This window comes from Tachypleus tridentatus, unplaced genomic scaffold (assembly GCF_004210375.1).
Source record: "Tachypleus tridentatus isolate NWPU-2018 unplaced genomic scaffold, ASM421037v1 Hic_cluster_1, whole genome shotgun sequence".
Classification (NCBI taxonomy): domain Eukaryota; kingdom Metazoa; phylum Arthropoda; class Merostomata; order Xiphosura; family Limulidae; genus Tachypleus; species Tachypleus tridentatus.
The window spans coordinates 21219354-21235561 of NW_027467777.1; the positions used below are offsets into that span (position 1 = coordinate 21219354).

Sequence of the window (16208 nt, forward strand, 5' to 3'; positions counted from 1 at the left end):
TTTAAACCCACTTTAACCTAACGCTGCAACTTTATAGAACAATCTCTTACATAATCAGTTCAGAATATATAAATTAGAACCTATAACCGTAAAGAAAAAAGGAAGATAACCTGTATGTGAAACTACTTTTATACATCCTTCACACAATTACTAAGAGGGTAAATATTACTTTCTGAACTTCATTATAATTGAAAATCATGAATAAAAACACCTAATTAATACAAATTACAATAAAGTTGAAAATATAAATCACAAATTTATTACTTAATTAATGTCTCTTTTTAATCTTCAGGGTTTCTTCTATTCCAACATCTTGTTTGCTGTTGGAACTATGTATGACGATAAAACTGTTTTCATCAATAGTTCCCCAAATTCTTCATCTAATTAATTATGTTAATTAATTAATTTATAGATACTTGGGGCTTCTGACCAAAACGACTTTAATCATCATGCGTAGCTCTAGCGGTGAAAAATTCAGAATAGAAGAAACTGGAGCTTGAAGAAGCTAAGCCTAAATTGAACTTAAACTTGTCAGCATTAGCAGTTTGTCATGAATATAGTCTGATGGACAATTTTCAATTATTATGAAGGGATATTCTCAGCTTGATAGAAGGATTTTAGTTAGTCTGATAGAAGGTTTTCCGTTAATGCAATAGACTAAAATATTCTAATAGATGGTTTATAGTTAGCTTGATAGGTTGTTTTTAGTTAATTTGGTGGAAGTTTCTCAACTATTCTGAGAAGATGTTCTCAGTTATTCATATTGGAGTTTCTCACTTGGTCTGGTGGAAGAAAGGTTCACAAATAGTATATAGAAAGTGTAGGCTAGTACTATAGGAGGTTCTCACTTAGGTTGATGGAAGGTTCTTGGTTAGTATAATGAAAGTTAATTTGTTGGGAGGTTCTCTGACACCAAAGGTGATATCCATCAATATTAAAGTTAACATGAGGCACATATCAAATCATGTATGAGTTGCCATATTGACTTTAATCCAGTTAATATAGTAAGAAACCCGAGTATAAACATCTGGGAATCCTGGATAACCGCAGCCACTCCCGAAAGATGTTATCCCAGCTAAGTACCATTTGTTTCCTCTCTTACACTGCAGCGGACCTCCAGAATCACCCTGTCAGAAAAGAAACATAATTAATTACACACATATTCAGTCAAAGAAACGTTTAATTTCAGTCTGTTCAGTCTATCTCACGTGTTATTTTCAAGTTAGTAGTCATTTAGACGTTTATTATTCTTTGTACTGCCCTTTAACAGGTCATGATGTACTTCAAATGACCTCAACGTTTAGACTTAAGTTTTCTCAAGTCTCCGTTGTAATAAGTCTTTGGACTTCCTCGCAATCCTTATGCAAACAAAAACAATATTTACATATAATCCGTAATTTTAATATTACTTGTTTCAGCACTGCTTTGAAAAAAATAAAATAAAATAAAATTTATGAAATATTCTCCATGAGTGTCTGTTTGTTTTTGAATTTCGCACAAAGCTACTCGAGGGCTATCTGTGTTAGCTGTCCCTAACTTAGCAGTGTAAGACTAGAGGGAAGGCAGCTAGTCATCACCACCCACCGTCAACTCTTGGGGTACTCTTTTACCAACGAATAGTGGGATTGACCGTAACAATATAACGCCCCCACATCTGAAAGGGCGAGCATGTTTGTCCCGACGGGGATGCAAACCCACGACTCTCAAGCCTTAACACGCTTGGCCACCATGAATGTCAGATGATACATTACTCCTTTTCCTCATACATTTAGAGGATGTTAAAACAGTTCAAAGAGCCGATAAACAAAATCCATCAAAACAAACTCAGTATCACTTGCAAGTGACACAGCGTTAAGTCCGCGAACTTGTAACGCTAGAAATCGGGTTTCGATTCCCATGGTAGGCATACCACAAATAGCCCAAACAATCAACTTCCTCGATGATTCAGGGAAAAGTTTCCAGGTTTACGGTGCTAAAATCCAGGGTTCGAATAGAGCATAGGTAGCTCCCTGCGTAACTTAGAGCTGATATAAATCAGAACTTTCTACATAGGTCAACGCTAAGTTTCCGGACTTATAATGGTAAAATTCAGAGTTAGATTTACGCTAAAACAAATCACGGAATTCTCAGGATAACGAACTCAATCAACAATTGGATTGGTTCACCTGAAGACAACTAACTCTGTTTTGTCTTTAAAGATAACGTTATTTTTTTAAACCCAATAAATTATTAACTTATTATCATAATCAAAACTTGGAAATGAATTATTAATACGAACTACAGTATTGTTTGTTTGTTTTAAAAACAATTAATTATTAATTAATTATTACCGTAGTTTGTTTGTTACTCCCATTTTAATGTCACACTCTTCTGACACCTGGCTTCGCCAAGTGTAATTCGAGGTGTGGGTTCGAACTAAACAAATTCGTCCTTTCAGTCGTGGTAACGTTAAAATGTGACGGTCGATCCCACTATTCTTTGAAAAACCAAAAAGAAGATTAGCCCAAGATTTGGTGGTAAGTGGTCTAGCTTTTACTAATAAATTAAAGAAGGCTGATGCAGATAGCCCTGCTGAAACTTTGCGCGAAATTCAAAACAAACAATGAAAGACTCAATAATATTTTTCAGTAACACAGAACAATATACTTACGTGACACAGTTTCGATGTTTCTTGGTTTGTTTATTTGCAGGATTTTGCAAAACGCTACTAGAAGGCTAATTGCGTGAGGCGTCCCAAATATAACAATGGTAGATTAGCAGAAGAAAGGTACTAAAGACAACACCAGCCATAGAAATATACTTTGGAGACTCTATGAGTAGTTAATACAACAAAGTATTCCAGTGGCACAGCGAAACGCCTCTAAAAACCGAAGTGGTAAGCAGAGCATAGATATTCCATAGTGTAGCTTTGTGCTTAATTCGAATATACAAATAAAACATAATACAACAGAAAAAATGTTGATAAACGTCTCATTTACATCAAATTTAGGCTGTAGTGATCAGTTAATTTCACTCAAATGAAATATTTGAGTAAGTTTTGAGAGAAATAAATATTAAAAAGAGAGATTCAGTGAATATTAAACACTAAAGTTTTCAAAATTACAAAACTTGGAATTACCAAACAATCAAGTATACTATAGAAATACTGTACCCAAACAAGCAAGACGTCCTAGGAATACCTCAACTTTTTCTGTCCTCTAGTAACAAAGAAATACTATAACACACTCGCTTCACTAAAACGAAACCACAAGTATGGAAACGTAATTGTGTATTTAAAAATTCCTACAATGTTTTAATACTTCAGGAAAGAAACCATGAATTCACACTTACAAAACATGTCCCCCTGCCTCCTTCCAAAGTCCCCGCACACACATGCCAGCGATGGATTGGAATATCAAAATCCTCGTAGTAAGCTTTGTAACAGACAGAATTGTCAAAGATTTCCACGCCCACTTCTCTAAGAATATTTACTGGCTTTATGTCTATGGATGATCGAAATAATGAAGAAATATGTAAAAAAAACGAAGAGAAACTAAATAATGACAAATATGTAAATGTGAAATATTAAAACTGTACACTCACACCACAGAATTATATCATTTTAGAATAAAATATACATTTACAAGATATTAAAACTGTACACTCACACCACAGAATTATATCCTTTTAGAATAAAATATACATTTACAAGATATTAAAACTGTACACTCACACCACAGAATTATATCCTTTTAGAATAAAATATACATTTACAAGATATTAAAACTGTACACTCACACCACAGAATTATATCCTTTTAGAATAAAATACACATTTACAAGATATTAAAACTGTACACTCACACCACAGAATTATATCCTTTTAGAATAAAATATACATTTACAAGATATTAAAACTGTACACTCACACCACAGAATTATATCCTTTTAGAATAAAATATACATTTACAAGATATTAAAACTGTACACTCACACCACAGAATTATATCCTTTTAGAATAAAATATACATTTACAATATATTAAAACTGTACACTCACACCACAGAATTATATCCTTTTAGAATAAAATATACATTTACAAGATATTAAAACTGTACACTCACACCACAGAATTATATCCTTTTAAAATAAAATACACACTTACAAGATATTAAAACTGTACACTCATACCACAGAATTATATCCTTTTAGAATAAAATATACATTTACAAGATATTAAAACTGTACACTCACACCACAGAATTATATCATTTTAGAATAAAATATACATTTATAAGATATTAAAACTGTACACTCACACCACAGAATTATATCATTTTAGAATAAAATATACATTTACAAGATATTAAAACTGTACACTCACACCACAGAATTATATCATTTTAGAATAAAATATACATTTACAAGATATTAAAACTGTACACTCACACCACAGAATTATATCCTTTTAGAATAAAATATACATTTACAAGATATTAAAACTGTACACTCACACCACAGAATTATATCCTTTTAGAATAAAATATACATTTACAATATATTAAAACTGTACACTCACACCACAGAATTATATCCTTTTAGAATAAAATATACATTTACAAGATATTAAAACTGTACACTCACACCACAGAATTATATCCTTTTAGAATAAAATATACATTTACAAGATATTAAAACTGTACACTCACACCACAGAATTATATCCTTTTAAAATAAAATACACACTTACAAGATATTAAAACTGTACACTCATACCACAGAATTATATCCTTTTAGAATAAAATATACATTTACAAGATATTAAAACTGTACACTCACACCACAGAATTATATCATTTTAGAATAAAATATACATTTATAAGATATTAAAACTGTACACTCACACCACAGAATTATATCATTTTAGAATAAAATATACATTTACAAGATATTAAAACTGTACACTCACACCACAGAATTATATCATTTTAGAATAAAATATACATTTACAAGATATTAAAACTGTACACTCACACCACAGAATTATATCCTTTTAGAATAAAATATACATTTACAAGATATTAAAACTGTACACTCACACCACAGAATTATATCCTTTTAGAATAAAATATACATTTACAATATATTAAAACTGTACACTCACACCACAGAATTATATCCTTTTAGAATAAAATATACATTTACAAGATATTAAAACTGTACACTCACACCACAGAATTATATCCTTTTAAAATAAAATACACACTTACAAGATATTAAAACTGTACACTCATACCACAGAATTATATCCTTTTAGAATAAAATATACATTTACAAGATATTAAAACTGTACACTCACACCACAGAATTATATCATTTTAGAATAAAATATACATTTATAAGATATTAAAACTGTACACTCACACCACAGAATTATATCATTTTAGAATAAAATATACATTTACAAGATATTAAAACTGTACACTCACACCACAGAATTATATCCTTTTAGAATAAAATATACATTTACAAGATATTAAAACTGTACACTCACACCACAGAATTATATCCTTTAGAATAAAATATACATTTACAAGATATTAAAACTGTACACTCACACCACAGAATTATATCCTTTTAGAATAAAATATGCATTTACAAGATATTAAAACTGTACACTCACACCACAGAATTATATCCTTTTAGAATAAAATATGCATTTACAAGATATTAAAACTGTACACTCACACCACAGAATTATATCCTTTTAGAATAAAATATGCATTTACAAGATATTAAAACTGTACACTCACACCACAGAATTATATCCTTTTAAAACAAATTAACCACCACTTGTATTATTAACAACATACCATATTCTACTTTAACCTTTAGTATTAACGACATACCATATTCTACTTTAACCTTTAGTATTAACGACATACCATATTCTACTTTAACCTTTAGTATTAACAACATACCATATTCTATTTAACTTTTAGTATCAACAACATACCATATTCTAATTTAACCTTTAATATTAACAACATACCATATTCTACTTTAACCTTTAGTATTAACAAAATACCATATTCTATTTAACCTTTAATATTAACAACATACCATATTCTATTTCACCTTTAGTATTAACAACATACCACATTCTACTTTAACCTTTAGTATTAACAACATACTACATTCTATTTACCCTTTAGTCTTAACAACATACCATATTCTACTTTAACCTTTAGTATTAACAACATACCATATTATATTTAACCTTTAGTATTAACAACATACCATATTCTATTTAACTTTTAGTATTAACAATGTACCATATTCTACTTTAACCTTTAGTATTAACAACATACCACATTCTACTTTCACCTTTAGTATTAACAACATACCATATTCTATTTAACCTTTAGTATTAACAACATACCATATTTTACTTTAACCTTTAGTATTAACAACATACCATATTCTACTTTAACCTTTAGTATTAACAACATACCATATTATATTTAACCTTTAGTATTAACAACATACCATATTCTATTTAACCTTTAGTATTAACAACATACCATATTCTATTTAACCTTTAGTATTAACAACATACCATATTCTACCTTAACCACCATTTGTATTAATAACAACATACCGTATTCTACTTTAATTTTTAGTATTAACAACATACCATATTCTACCTTAACAACCACTTGTATTATTAACAACATACTATATTCTACTTCAACCATTAGTATTAACAACATACTATATTCTATTTAACCTTTAGTATAAATAACATACCATATTCTATTTAACCTTTAGTATTAACAACATACCATACTCAACTTTAACCTTTAGTATTAACAACATACTATATTCTACTTTAACCTTTAGTATTAACAACATACCATATTCTACCTTAACAACCACTTGTATTATTAACAACATTCCATATTCTACTTTAACCACCACTTGTATTATTAACAACATTCCATATTCTACTTTAACCACCACTTTTATTATTAACAACACACCATATTCTACTTTAACCACCACTTGTATTATTAACAACATACCATATTCTATCTTAAACACCACTTGTATTATTAACAACATACCATTTTCTACCTTAACAACCACTTGTATTATTAACAACATTCCATATTCTACTTTAACCACCACTTGTATTATTAACAACATACCATTTTCTACCTTAACAACCACTTGTATTATTAACAACATACCATATTCTACTTTATCTTTTAGTATTAACTACATACCATATTCTACCTTAACCACCACTTGTATTATTAACAACATACCGTATTCTACATTAACTTTTAGTATTAACTACATACCATATTCTACTTTAACTTGTATTAATAACAACATACCGTATTCTACTTTAACTTTTAGTATTAATAATATACCGTATTCTACCTTAACCACCATTTGTATTAATAACAACATACCGTATTCTACTTTAACTTTTAGTATTAACTACATGCCATATTCTACTTTAACTTTTAGTATTAACTACATGCCATATTTTACTTTAACTTCTAGTATTAACTACATACCATATTCTACCTTAACCACCACTTCTATTAATAACAACATACCATATTCTACTTTAACCACCGCTTGTATTAATAACAACATTCCATATTCTATCTTAACCACCACTTGTATTATTAACAACATACCATATTCTACCCTAACCACCACTTGTATTATTAACAACATACCGTATTCTACTTTAATTTTTAGTATTAACAGCATACCATATTCTACCTTAACCACCACTTCTATTAATAACAACATACCATATTCTACCTTAACAACCACTTGTATTATTAACAACATTCCATATTCTATCTTAGCCACCACTTGTATTATTAACAACATACCATATTCTACTTTAACTTTTAGTATTAACTTCATACTATATTCTACCTTAACCACCACTTGTATTAATAACTACATACCATATTCTACTTTAACCTTTAGTATTAACTACATACCATATTCTACTTTAACCTTTAGTATTAACTACATACCATATTCTACCTTTCCCCACCCTGTTGCTACACATTCAGCACCTTCAAACTCTTCGTGTTGTTGTGGCAGACAAATTGGTTTCACATATTCACTTAGTTTCACTGGTTCGGATAATCTCATCATAGCTATGTCTTCATCATAGTTCCGGTATTTATTGTAAGGGAAAACGTGTGATACATTGTAGGTGCCTTCAGTGCCTTCCTGCAGTTTTTGGTGGTGTTCTCCCACCATCACTTTCCAGAAGATCGCCTGGGGTAAGGAAAACAATGGACTGTCCAAAGAAATTTGTTAGTGGATTAGATTAGGGAAAGTAGAGAGTTCGTTATATAAAACTGATATGGAAATCAAGTACACCAAGAAGGTTTAATTTTCTTACTGGGTAAAGAAGGTGTTGTTGTGAGATACTTATGGATTTATTTTCATCAGGTGATACCTTAAGGTGTTGTCATGAGATACATGTCGATTTACTGTCATCAGGTGACACCTTAAGGTGTTGTTGTGAGACACATGTCAATTTATTATCATCAGGTAACACCTTAAGGTGTTGTCATGAGATACATGTCGAATTACTGTCTTCAGGTGACACCTTAAGGTGTTGTTGTGAGATACATGTCGATTTATTTTCATCAGGTGATACCTTAAGGTGTTGTCTTGAGATACATGTTAATTTATTGTCATCAGGTGACACCTTAAGGTGTTGTCTTGAGATACATGTAAAGTTACTGTCATCAGGTGACACCTTAAGGTGTTGTCATGAGATACATGTCGATTTATTATCATCAGGTGACACCTTAAGGTGTTGTCTTGAGATACATGTCAATTTATTGTCATCAGGCGACACCTTAAGGTGTTGTCTTGAGATATATGTCGATTTATTTTCATCAAGTGACACCTTAAGGTGTTGTTGTGATATACATGTCGATTTACTGTCATCAGGTACACCTTAAGGTGTTGTTGTGAGATACATGTCGAATTACTGTCTTCAGGTCACACCTTAAGGTGTTGTTGTGAGATACATGTCGATTTATTTTCATCAGGTGATACCTTAAGGTGTTGTCTTGAGATACATGTCGATTTATTGTCATCAGGTGACACCTTAAGGTGTTGTCATGAGATACATGTCGAATTACTGTCTTCAGGTGACACCTTAAGGTGTTGTTGTGATATACATGTCGATTTATTTTCATCAGGTGATACCTTAAGGTGTTGTCTTGAGATACATGTCAATTTATTGTCATCAGGTGACACCTTAAGGTGTTGTCTTGAGATACATGTCAATTTATTGTCATCAGGGGACACCTTAAGGTGTTGTCTTGAGATACATGTCAATTTATTGTCATCAGGCGACACCTTAAGGTGTTGTCTTGAGATACATGTCGATTTATTGTCATCAAGTGACACCTTAAGGTGTTGTTGTGAGATACATGTCGATTTACTGTCATTAGGTGACACCTTAAGGTGTTGTTGTGAGATACATGTCGATTTATTTTCATCAGGTGACACCTTAAGGTGTTGTCTTGAGATACATGTCAATTTATTGTCATCAGGTGACACCTTAAGGTGTTGTCTTGAGATACATGTCAATTTATTGTCATCAGGTGACACCTTAAGGTGTTGTCTTGAGATACATGTAAAGTTACTGTCATCAGGTGACCCCTTAAGGTGTTGTCATGAGATACATGTCGATTTATTATCATCAGGGGCAACACCTTAAGGTGTTGTCTTGAGATACATGTCAATTTATTGTCTTAAGGCGACACCTTAAGGTGTTGTCTTGAGATACATGTCGATTTATTTTCATCAAGTGACACCTTAAGGTGTTGTTGTGAGATACATGTCGATTTACTGTCATTAGGTGACACCTTAAGGTGTTGTTGTGAGATACATGTCGATATACTGTCATCAGGTGACACCTTAAGGTGTTGTCTTTAGATACATGTCAATTTACTGTCATCAGGTGACACCTTAAGGTGTTGTTGTGAGATACATGTCGATTTATTGTCATCAAGTTACACCTTATGGTGTTGTCTTGAGATCCATGTCGATTTATTGTCATCAGGTGACACATTAAGGTGTTGTTGTGAAATACATGTCGATTTATTGTCATCAGGTGACACCCTAAGGTGTTGTTGTGAGATACCTGTCAATTTATTGTCATCAGGTGACACTTTAAGGCGTTGTTGTGAGATACATGTCGATTTATTATCATCAGGTGGCACCTTAAGGTGTTGTCATGAGATACATGTCAATTTATTGTCATCAGGTGACACCTTAAGGTGTTGTTGTGAGATACATGTCAATTTATTGTCATCAGGTGATACCTTAAGGTGTTGTCTTTAGATACATGTCAATTTACTGTCATCAGGTGACACCTTAAGGTCTTGTTTAGAGATACATGTCCATTTATTGTCATCAGGTGACACCTTAAGGTGTTGTTCTTAGATTCATGTCGATTTATTGTCATCAGGCGACACCTTAAGGTGTTGTTGTGAGATACATGTCGATTTATTGTCATCAGGTGACACCTTAAGGTGTTGTTGTGAGATATATGTCGATTTATTGTCATCAGGTGACACCTTAAGGTGTTGTCTTGAGATACATGTCAATTTATTGTCATCAGGCGACACCTTAAGGTGTTGTCTTGAGATACATGTCGATTTATTGTCATCAGGTGACACTTTAAGGTGTTGTTGTGAGATACATGTCGATTTATTGTCATCAAATGACACCTTAAGGTGTTGTCTTGAGATACACGTCAATTTACTGTCATCAGGTGACACCTTAAGGTGTTGTCTTGAGAGACATGTCGATTTATTTTCATCAGGTGACACCTTAAGGTGTTGTCTTGAGATACATGTCGATTTATTATCTTCAGGTAACACCTTAAAATGTTGTCTTGAGATACATGTCAATTTTTTGTCATCAGGTGACACATTAATGTCTTGTCTTGAGATACATGTCAATTTATTATCATCAGATGACACCTTAACGTGTTGTTGGGAGATACATGTCGATTTATTATCATCACGTGACACCTTAAGGTGTTGTCTTGAGATACATGTCGATTTATTGTCATCAGGTGACACTTTAAGATGTTGTCTTGAGATACATGTCAATTTACTGTCATCAGGTGACACCTTAAGGTGTTGTCTTGAGATACATGTCAAGTTACTGTCATCAGGTGACACCTTAAGGTGTTGTCTTGAGATACATGTCAATTTATTGTCATCAGGGGACACCTTAAGGTGTTGTCTTGAGATACATGTCAATTTATTGTCATGAGGCGACACCTTAAGGTGTTGTCTTGAGAGACATGTCGATTTATTTTCATCAGGTGACACCTTAAGGTGTTGTTGTGAGATACATGTCGATTTATTGTCATCAGGTTACACCTTAAGGTGTTGTCTTGAGATCCATGTCGATTTATTGTCATCAGGTGACACATTAAGGTGTTGTTGTGAGATACATGTCGATTTATTGTCTTCAGGTGACACCTTAAGGTGTTGTTTTGAGATACATGTCGATTTATTGTCTTCAGGTGACACCTTAAAGTGTTGTTGTGAGATACATGTCGATTTATTGTCATCAGGTGACAACTTAAGGTGTTGTTGTGAGATACATGTCAATTTATTGTCATCAGGTGACACCTTAAGGTGTTGTTGTGAGATACATGTCAATTTATTGTTATCAGGTGACACCTTAAGGTGTTGTTTTTGAGATACATGTCGATTTATTGTCATCAGGTGACACCTTAAGGTGTTGTTTTGAGATACATGTCAATTTATTGTCATCAGGTGACACCTTAAGGTGTTGTTGTGAGATACATGTCAATTTATTGTCATCAGGTGCACCTTAAGGTGTTGTTGTGAGATACATGTCGATTTATTATCTTCAGGTAACACCTTAAAATGTTGTCTTGAGATACATGTCAATTTATTGTCATCAGGTGACACATTAATGTCTTGTCTTGAGATACATGTCAATTTATTATCATCAGGTGACACCTTAAGGTGTTGTCTTGAGAGACATGTCGATTTATTTTCATCAGGTGACACCTTAAGGTGTTGTTGTGAGATACATGTCGATTTATTGTCATCAGGTTACACCTTAAGGTGTTGTCTTGAGATACATGTCGATTTATTGTCATCAGGTGACACATTAAGGTGTTGTTGTGAGATACATGTCGATTTATTGTCTTCAGGTGACACCTTAAAGTGTTGTTGTGAGATACATGTCGATTTATTGTCATCAGGTGACAACTTAAGGTGTTGTTGTGAGATACATGTCAATTTATTGTCATGAGGCGACACCTTAAGGTGTTGTCTTGAGAGACATGTCGATTTATTGTCATCAGGTGACACCTTAAGGTGTTGTTGTGAGATACATGTCGATTTATTGTCATCAGGTTACACCTTAAGGTGTTGTCTTGAGATCCATGTCGATTTATTGTCATCAGGTGACACATTAAGGTGTTTTTGTGAGATACATGTCGATTTATTGTCTTCAGGTGACACCTTAAAGTGTTGTTGTGAGATACATGTCGATTTATTGTCATCAGGTGACAACTTAAGGTGTTGTTGTGAGATACATGTCAATTTATTGTCATCAGGTGACACCTTAAGGTGTTGTTGTGAGATACATGTCAATTTATTGTTATCAGGTGACACCTTAAGGTGTTGTTTTGAGATACATGTCGATTTATTGTCATCAGGTGACACCTTAAGGTGTTGTTTTGAGATACATGTCAATTTATTGTCATCAGGTGACACCTTAAGGTGTTGTTGTGAGATACATGTCAATTTATTGTCATCAGGTGCACCTTAAGGTGTTGTTGTGAGATACATGTCAATTTATTGTCATCAGGTGACACCTTAAGGTGTTGTCTTTAGATACATGTCAATTTACTGTCATCAGGTGACACCTTAAGGTCTTGTTTAGAGATACATGTCCATTTATTGTCATCAAGTGACACCTTAAGGTATTGTTCTCAGATGAATTTTGACGTGTCATCACCAGGTGCTCTTAAGATGTCATTAGGTGCATGGTGACGTACAGAATCGTTGTGTTTTTTCAGTTACGTTTTAGCTGTTTTAACGACGTTACAGTAATACAGTGAGAAGGGTATTCATTACGAGATTAGTGATAAGAAATTATTTTATCCCAGTTATAGTTAACTGACTTATTCCTGTGTTCATGAAACATTTGTTGATACTTGCGTTAAAACCCATAATATTACTATTTTAACTTTAGCATAACACACGAGTGAAACTAAACATAGAATTCCGTGGAAAAAAAAACTGTTATTTATCATAGTGGGGAAATCTAGTGTGATTATACATGAATCTATTGAAATAATTATATATAAAATGTAAATTTAAATTATTAAATTCAGATTACGTACTTGTTTGAAATGTTTTCAGTAGATGGCCAGAAATTATTTGATATGCGTGTGTGTTTTCTTATAACAAAACCACTTTGGGCTATCTGCTGAGCCCACCGAGGGGAATCGAGCCCCTGATTTTAGCGTTGCAAATCCGTAGACATACCGTTGTAGTAGCGGTGGGGGCATATTTGATATGCAAACTTGTTTTCTGGTAATTGTATAAATAAGGGTTACGTTTTACATTACTCTACACTTTTGAGGGTAATTCAGTGATATAGAGTGGGTGTTAATTTTTGTTTTTTAGTGACTTTAATCCTGTACATTAAATTACTGGCAGTTTATTGTACTTTGTCTTATTGTTAGAATTGTGTATTCAATAATCGTTGTTTTAAAATACTCATGACTTAAATTATTTCTTATCTCTAAACACGAATTTAAATGATACGAAACATAACTTGTATTTCTGTCATAAATTAACAGTAAAATCATACACAGTAATATGTTTAGATATACATTAAAATATGATCCGGCATTGCCGGGTGGGTTAAGGCACCGACTCGTAATCTGATGGTCGCCAGTTCGAATCTCCATAACTCCAAACATGCTCGCCCCTTTCAGGCGTGGGGACGTTATAATGTGACGGTCAATCCCACTATTCGTTGGTAAAAGAGTAGCCCAATAGTTGGCGGTGGGTGGTGATGACTAGCTGCCTTCCCTCTAGTCTTACACTGCTAAATTAGGGACGATAGCGCAGATAGCCCTCGAGTAGCTTTGCGCGAAATTAAAAAACACAAACAAACAATACATTAAAATAATCATACACCAAATAGTAAGAAGTACGACTGAATAATCAGTGAGATAGACAGATAAGTAAGAATAAAGGGAGAAAAGAGACAGAATAATACAGTGAGAGAGATGGACGGGCTAATACAAACACTGACTTAGCTATTAACAGAAAACATCAAAAAGGTAACAAACGAATAAGTATAGATTTGAGCGAGGTTGTAGAAGGTAAACACATACTTGATGACACAGTGGGCTGCAGTAAGGATCCATTGTCTGTCTATCAAAATACCACCACACCAGTGTCCCAGGGGGCCGAACTGAGGGTGATTCAACCGTAGGGAAATCTGATGTGAGAAACAAGGTTTGTCAGGTATTTACCAGGAGAACATTTAACCTACTATAGTAATAATAATGTTGAATACAGAGGAAATAATAAATGAAAATAAATACTGCTCGTGCAGTCCTGAGAAAGGGTATGATGAAGAAATAATTGTTTAGGGACAAAAATGGACTGCTATAGGGACAAAAATGGACTGCTATTTGGTTGTCGTTTGTAAAAATAAAGACGTTTTCACGGTTAGTTTACTGACACAAAAAGAGTCTGACCTGCCAAGGCCACATGCCCTTCTTTGCATTATGTCCTCCGTAGATTCTGAGGGAAAACGGGTCATCAGCGTATCTGTTCACTCCACATTCTACAAAAATCAGAGATAAAAGAAATGAGTATAAGAATTACTGTAGAATATTAGATTTCAATAGATATAATGTGATTTTATCTGTCGTCTTACGATCTGTGAAGTCCACGTAAAGAAGCAGTGCTAATATTTTCCACATCATTCTTGTTAGAAGTGTGTCTTTCATAGAATCTTAATGTAGACCTCGAACGAGATGTGATTTGACGCGAGCAGGACCAGTTGGGATACTTAAACAAATTTATAAAAAAATGCCCTTCTTGTGTTAACCTTGTAATAACCTGTTTCAAGTTTTCTATATCATGACAAAAGTAACTCTACATTGAACGGGCGTGGCCCAGAACTTAAGAGTGCTTGGAATGAGGATCCGAAAATTTGTACAAAGTAGTGATTAGCTCGTTAGCTGATCTAATAGAATAATGGACAATCCACAACAGACAAGGACAGCTCTCGTGCTGGCGGTGTGTACCGTTAACTAGTCTATGATTTCAAAATAATGGACAGTTATGCGCAGGTGGTCCTTGTGTGGCTTTGAGTGAAAGTTGTAAACACAAACCCTTCCAAAGTGCGTTACTGATATTTATATTTGTTCGACATACAATTAATAATCTTTTTGTTGATAAATTAGATATTTTATTTGTAAAAATGTCTTACCTGCAATTAAATCTAATCGATAAATCTAAAAAACTGTAACGCTAAAACTAGGAATTGATAGAATCAGTACAGACAGCACGTCGTAAACTAACAACAGACCTCAGACCTTTATAAGGAACTTTACAATAGTTTTACCACAGCGCATACTATACAGAAACCCTTAAAACCAACTTTACAATAGCTTTACTACAGTAAATACCATACTGGGACCCTTAAAACCAGCTATTAGTTTTACATAAAATAATGATAATATGGTATAATAAGGTATACTTCACAGGAAATTAACAGTAAAGCAAACTTTCAGTGTATGACAGTAATAATTTACAGTGATTTAATGGTAAAGTACAATTATATTGTATCTACCAGTTTCATCTCTTTCTTCTAATAGTGCATGTCTTTACTAAACGTGATTAACAAAGTTAATTAAAGACCCTTGTAAAAAAGATTACAGTGTTAGTGTTAACCTAGTGTCAGGAAGAAACAAAAAAGCTGTAATTTTAGTTTGTTATGGAGAACAAAGTAAGTTATTGTTTAAAAGCATCAACACTTTATCAGCTGTTGTGATACGTTAACTGTAAGCTAAGGTTATCTTTATCTGTGGTATTCACTGATTCTTTGTTATTAATACTGTGATTTTATCTGTTT

General features: G+C 32.9%; 1 protein-coding gene across 1 annotated transcript; it reads right to left on the reverse strand.

Moving 5' to 3' along the window:
• Positions 1 to 474: 474 nt before the first annotated feature.
• LOC143241809 (testisin-like) lies at positions 475 to 15147 on the reverse strand. The gene is made up of 6 exons (XM_076485068.1): positions 15006 to 15147; positions 14824 to 14912; positions 14455 to 14561; positions 8048 to 8319; positions 3331 to 3482; positions 475 to 1127 (listed from the first exon to the last, which is right to left on the reverse strand). Exons 1-6 carry the CDS (start codon positions 15076 to 15078, stop codon positions 963 to 965), a joined length of 858 nt encoding a protein of 285 aa, XP_076341183.1. The 5' UTR covers positions 15079 to 15147; the 3' UTR covers positions 475 to 962.
• Positions 15148 to 16208: the final 1061 nt, after the last annotated feature.

Coding starts and splice junctions, on each gene's coding strand:
- LOC143241809 (XM_076485068.1), bottom strand. CDS start 15,078: ATGAAAGACACACTTCTAACAAGAATGATGTGGAAAATATTAGCACTG. Junction 14,913..15,005: donor TTACGTGGACTTCACAGATC/GTAAGACGACAG, acceptor TGATTTTTGTAG/AATGTGGAGTGAACAGATAC. Junction 1,128..3,330: donor GAGGCAGGGGGACATGTTTT/GTAAGTGTGAAT, acceptor CTTTTCTGACAG/GGTGATTCTGGAGGTCCGCT.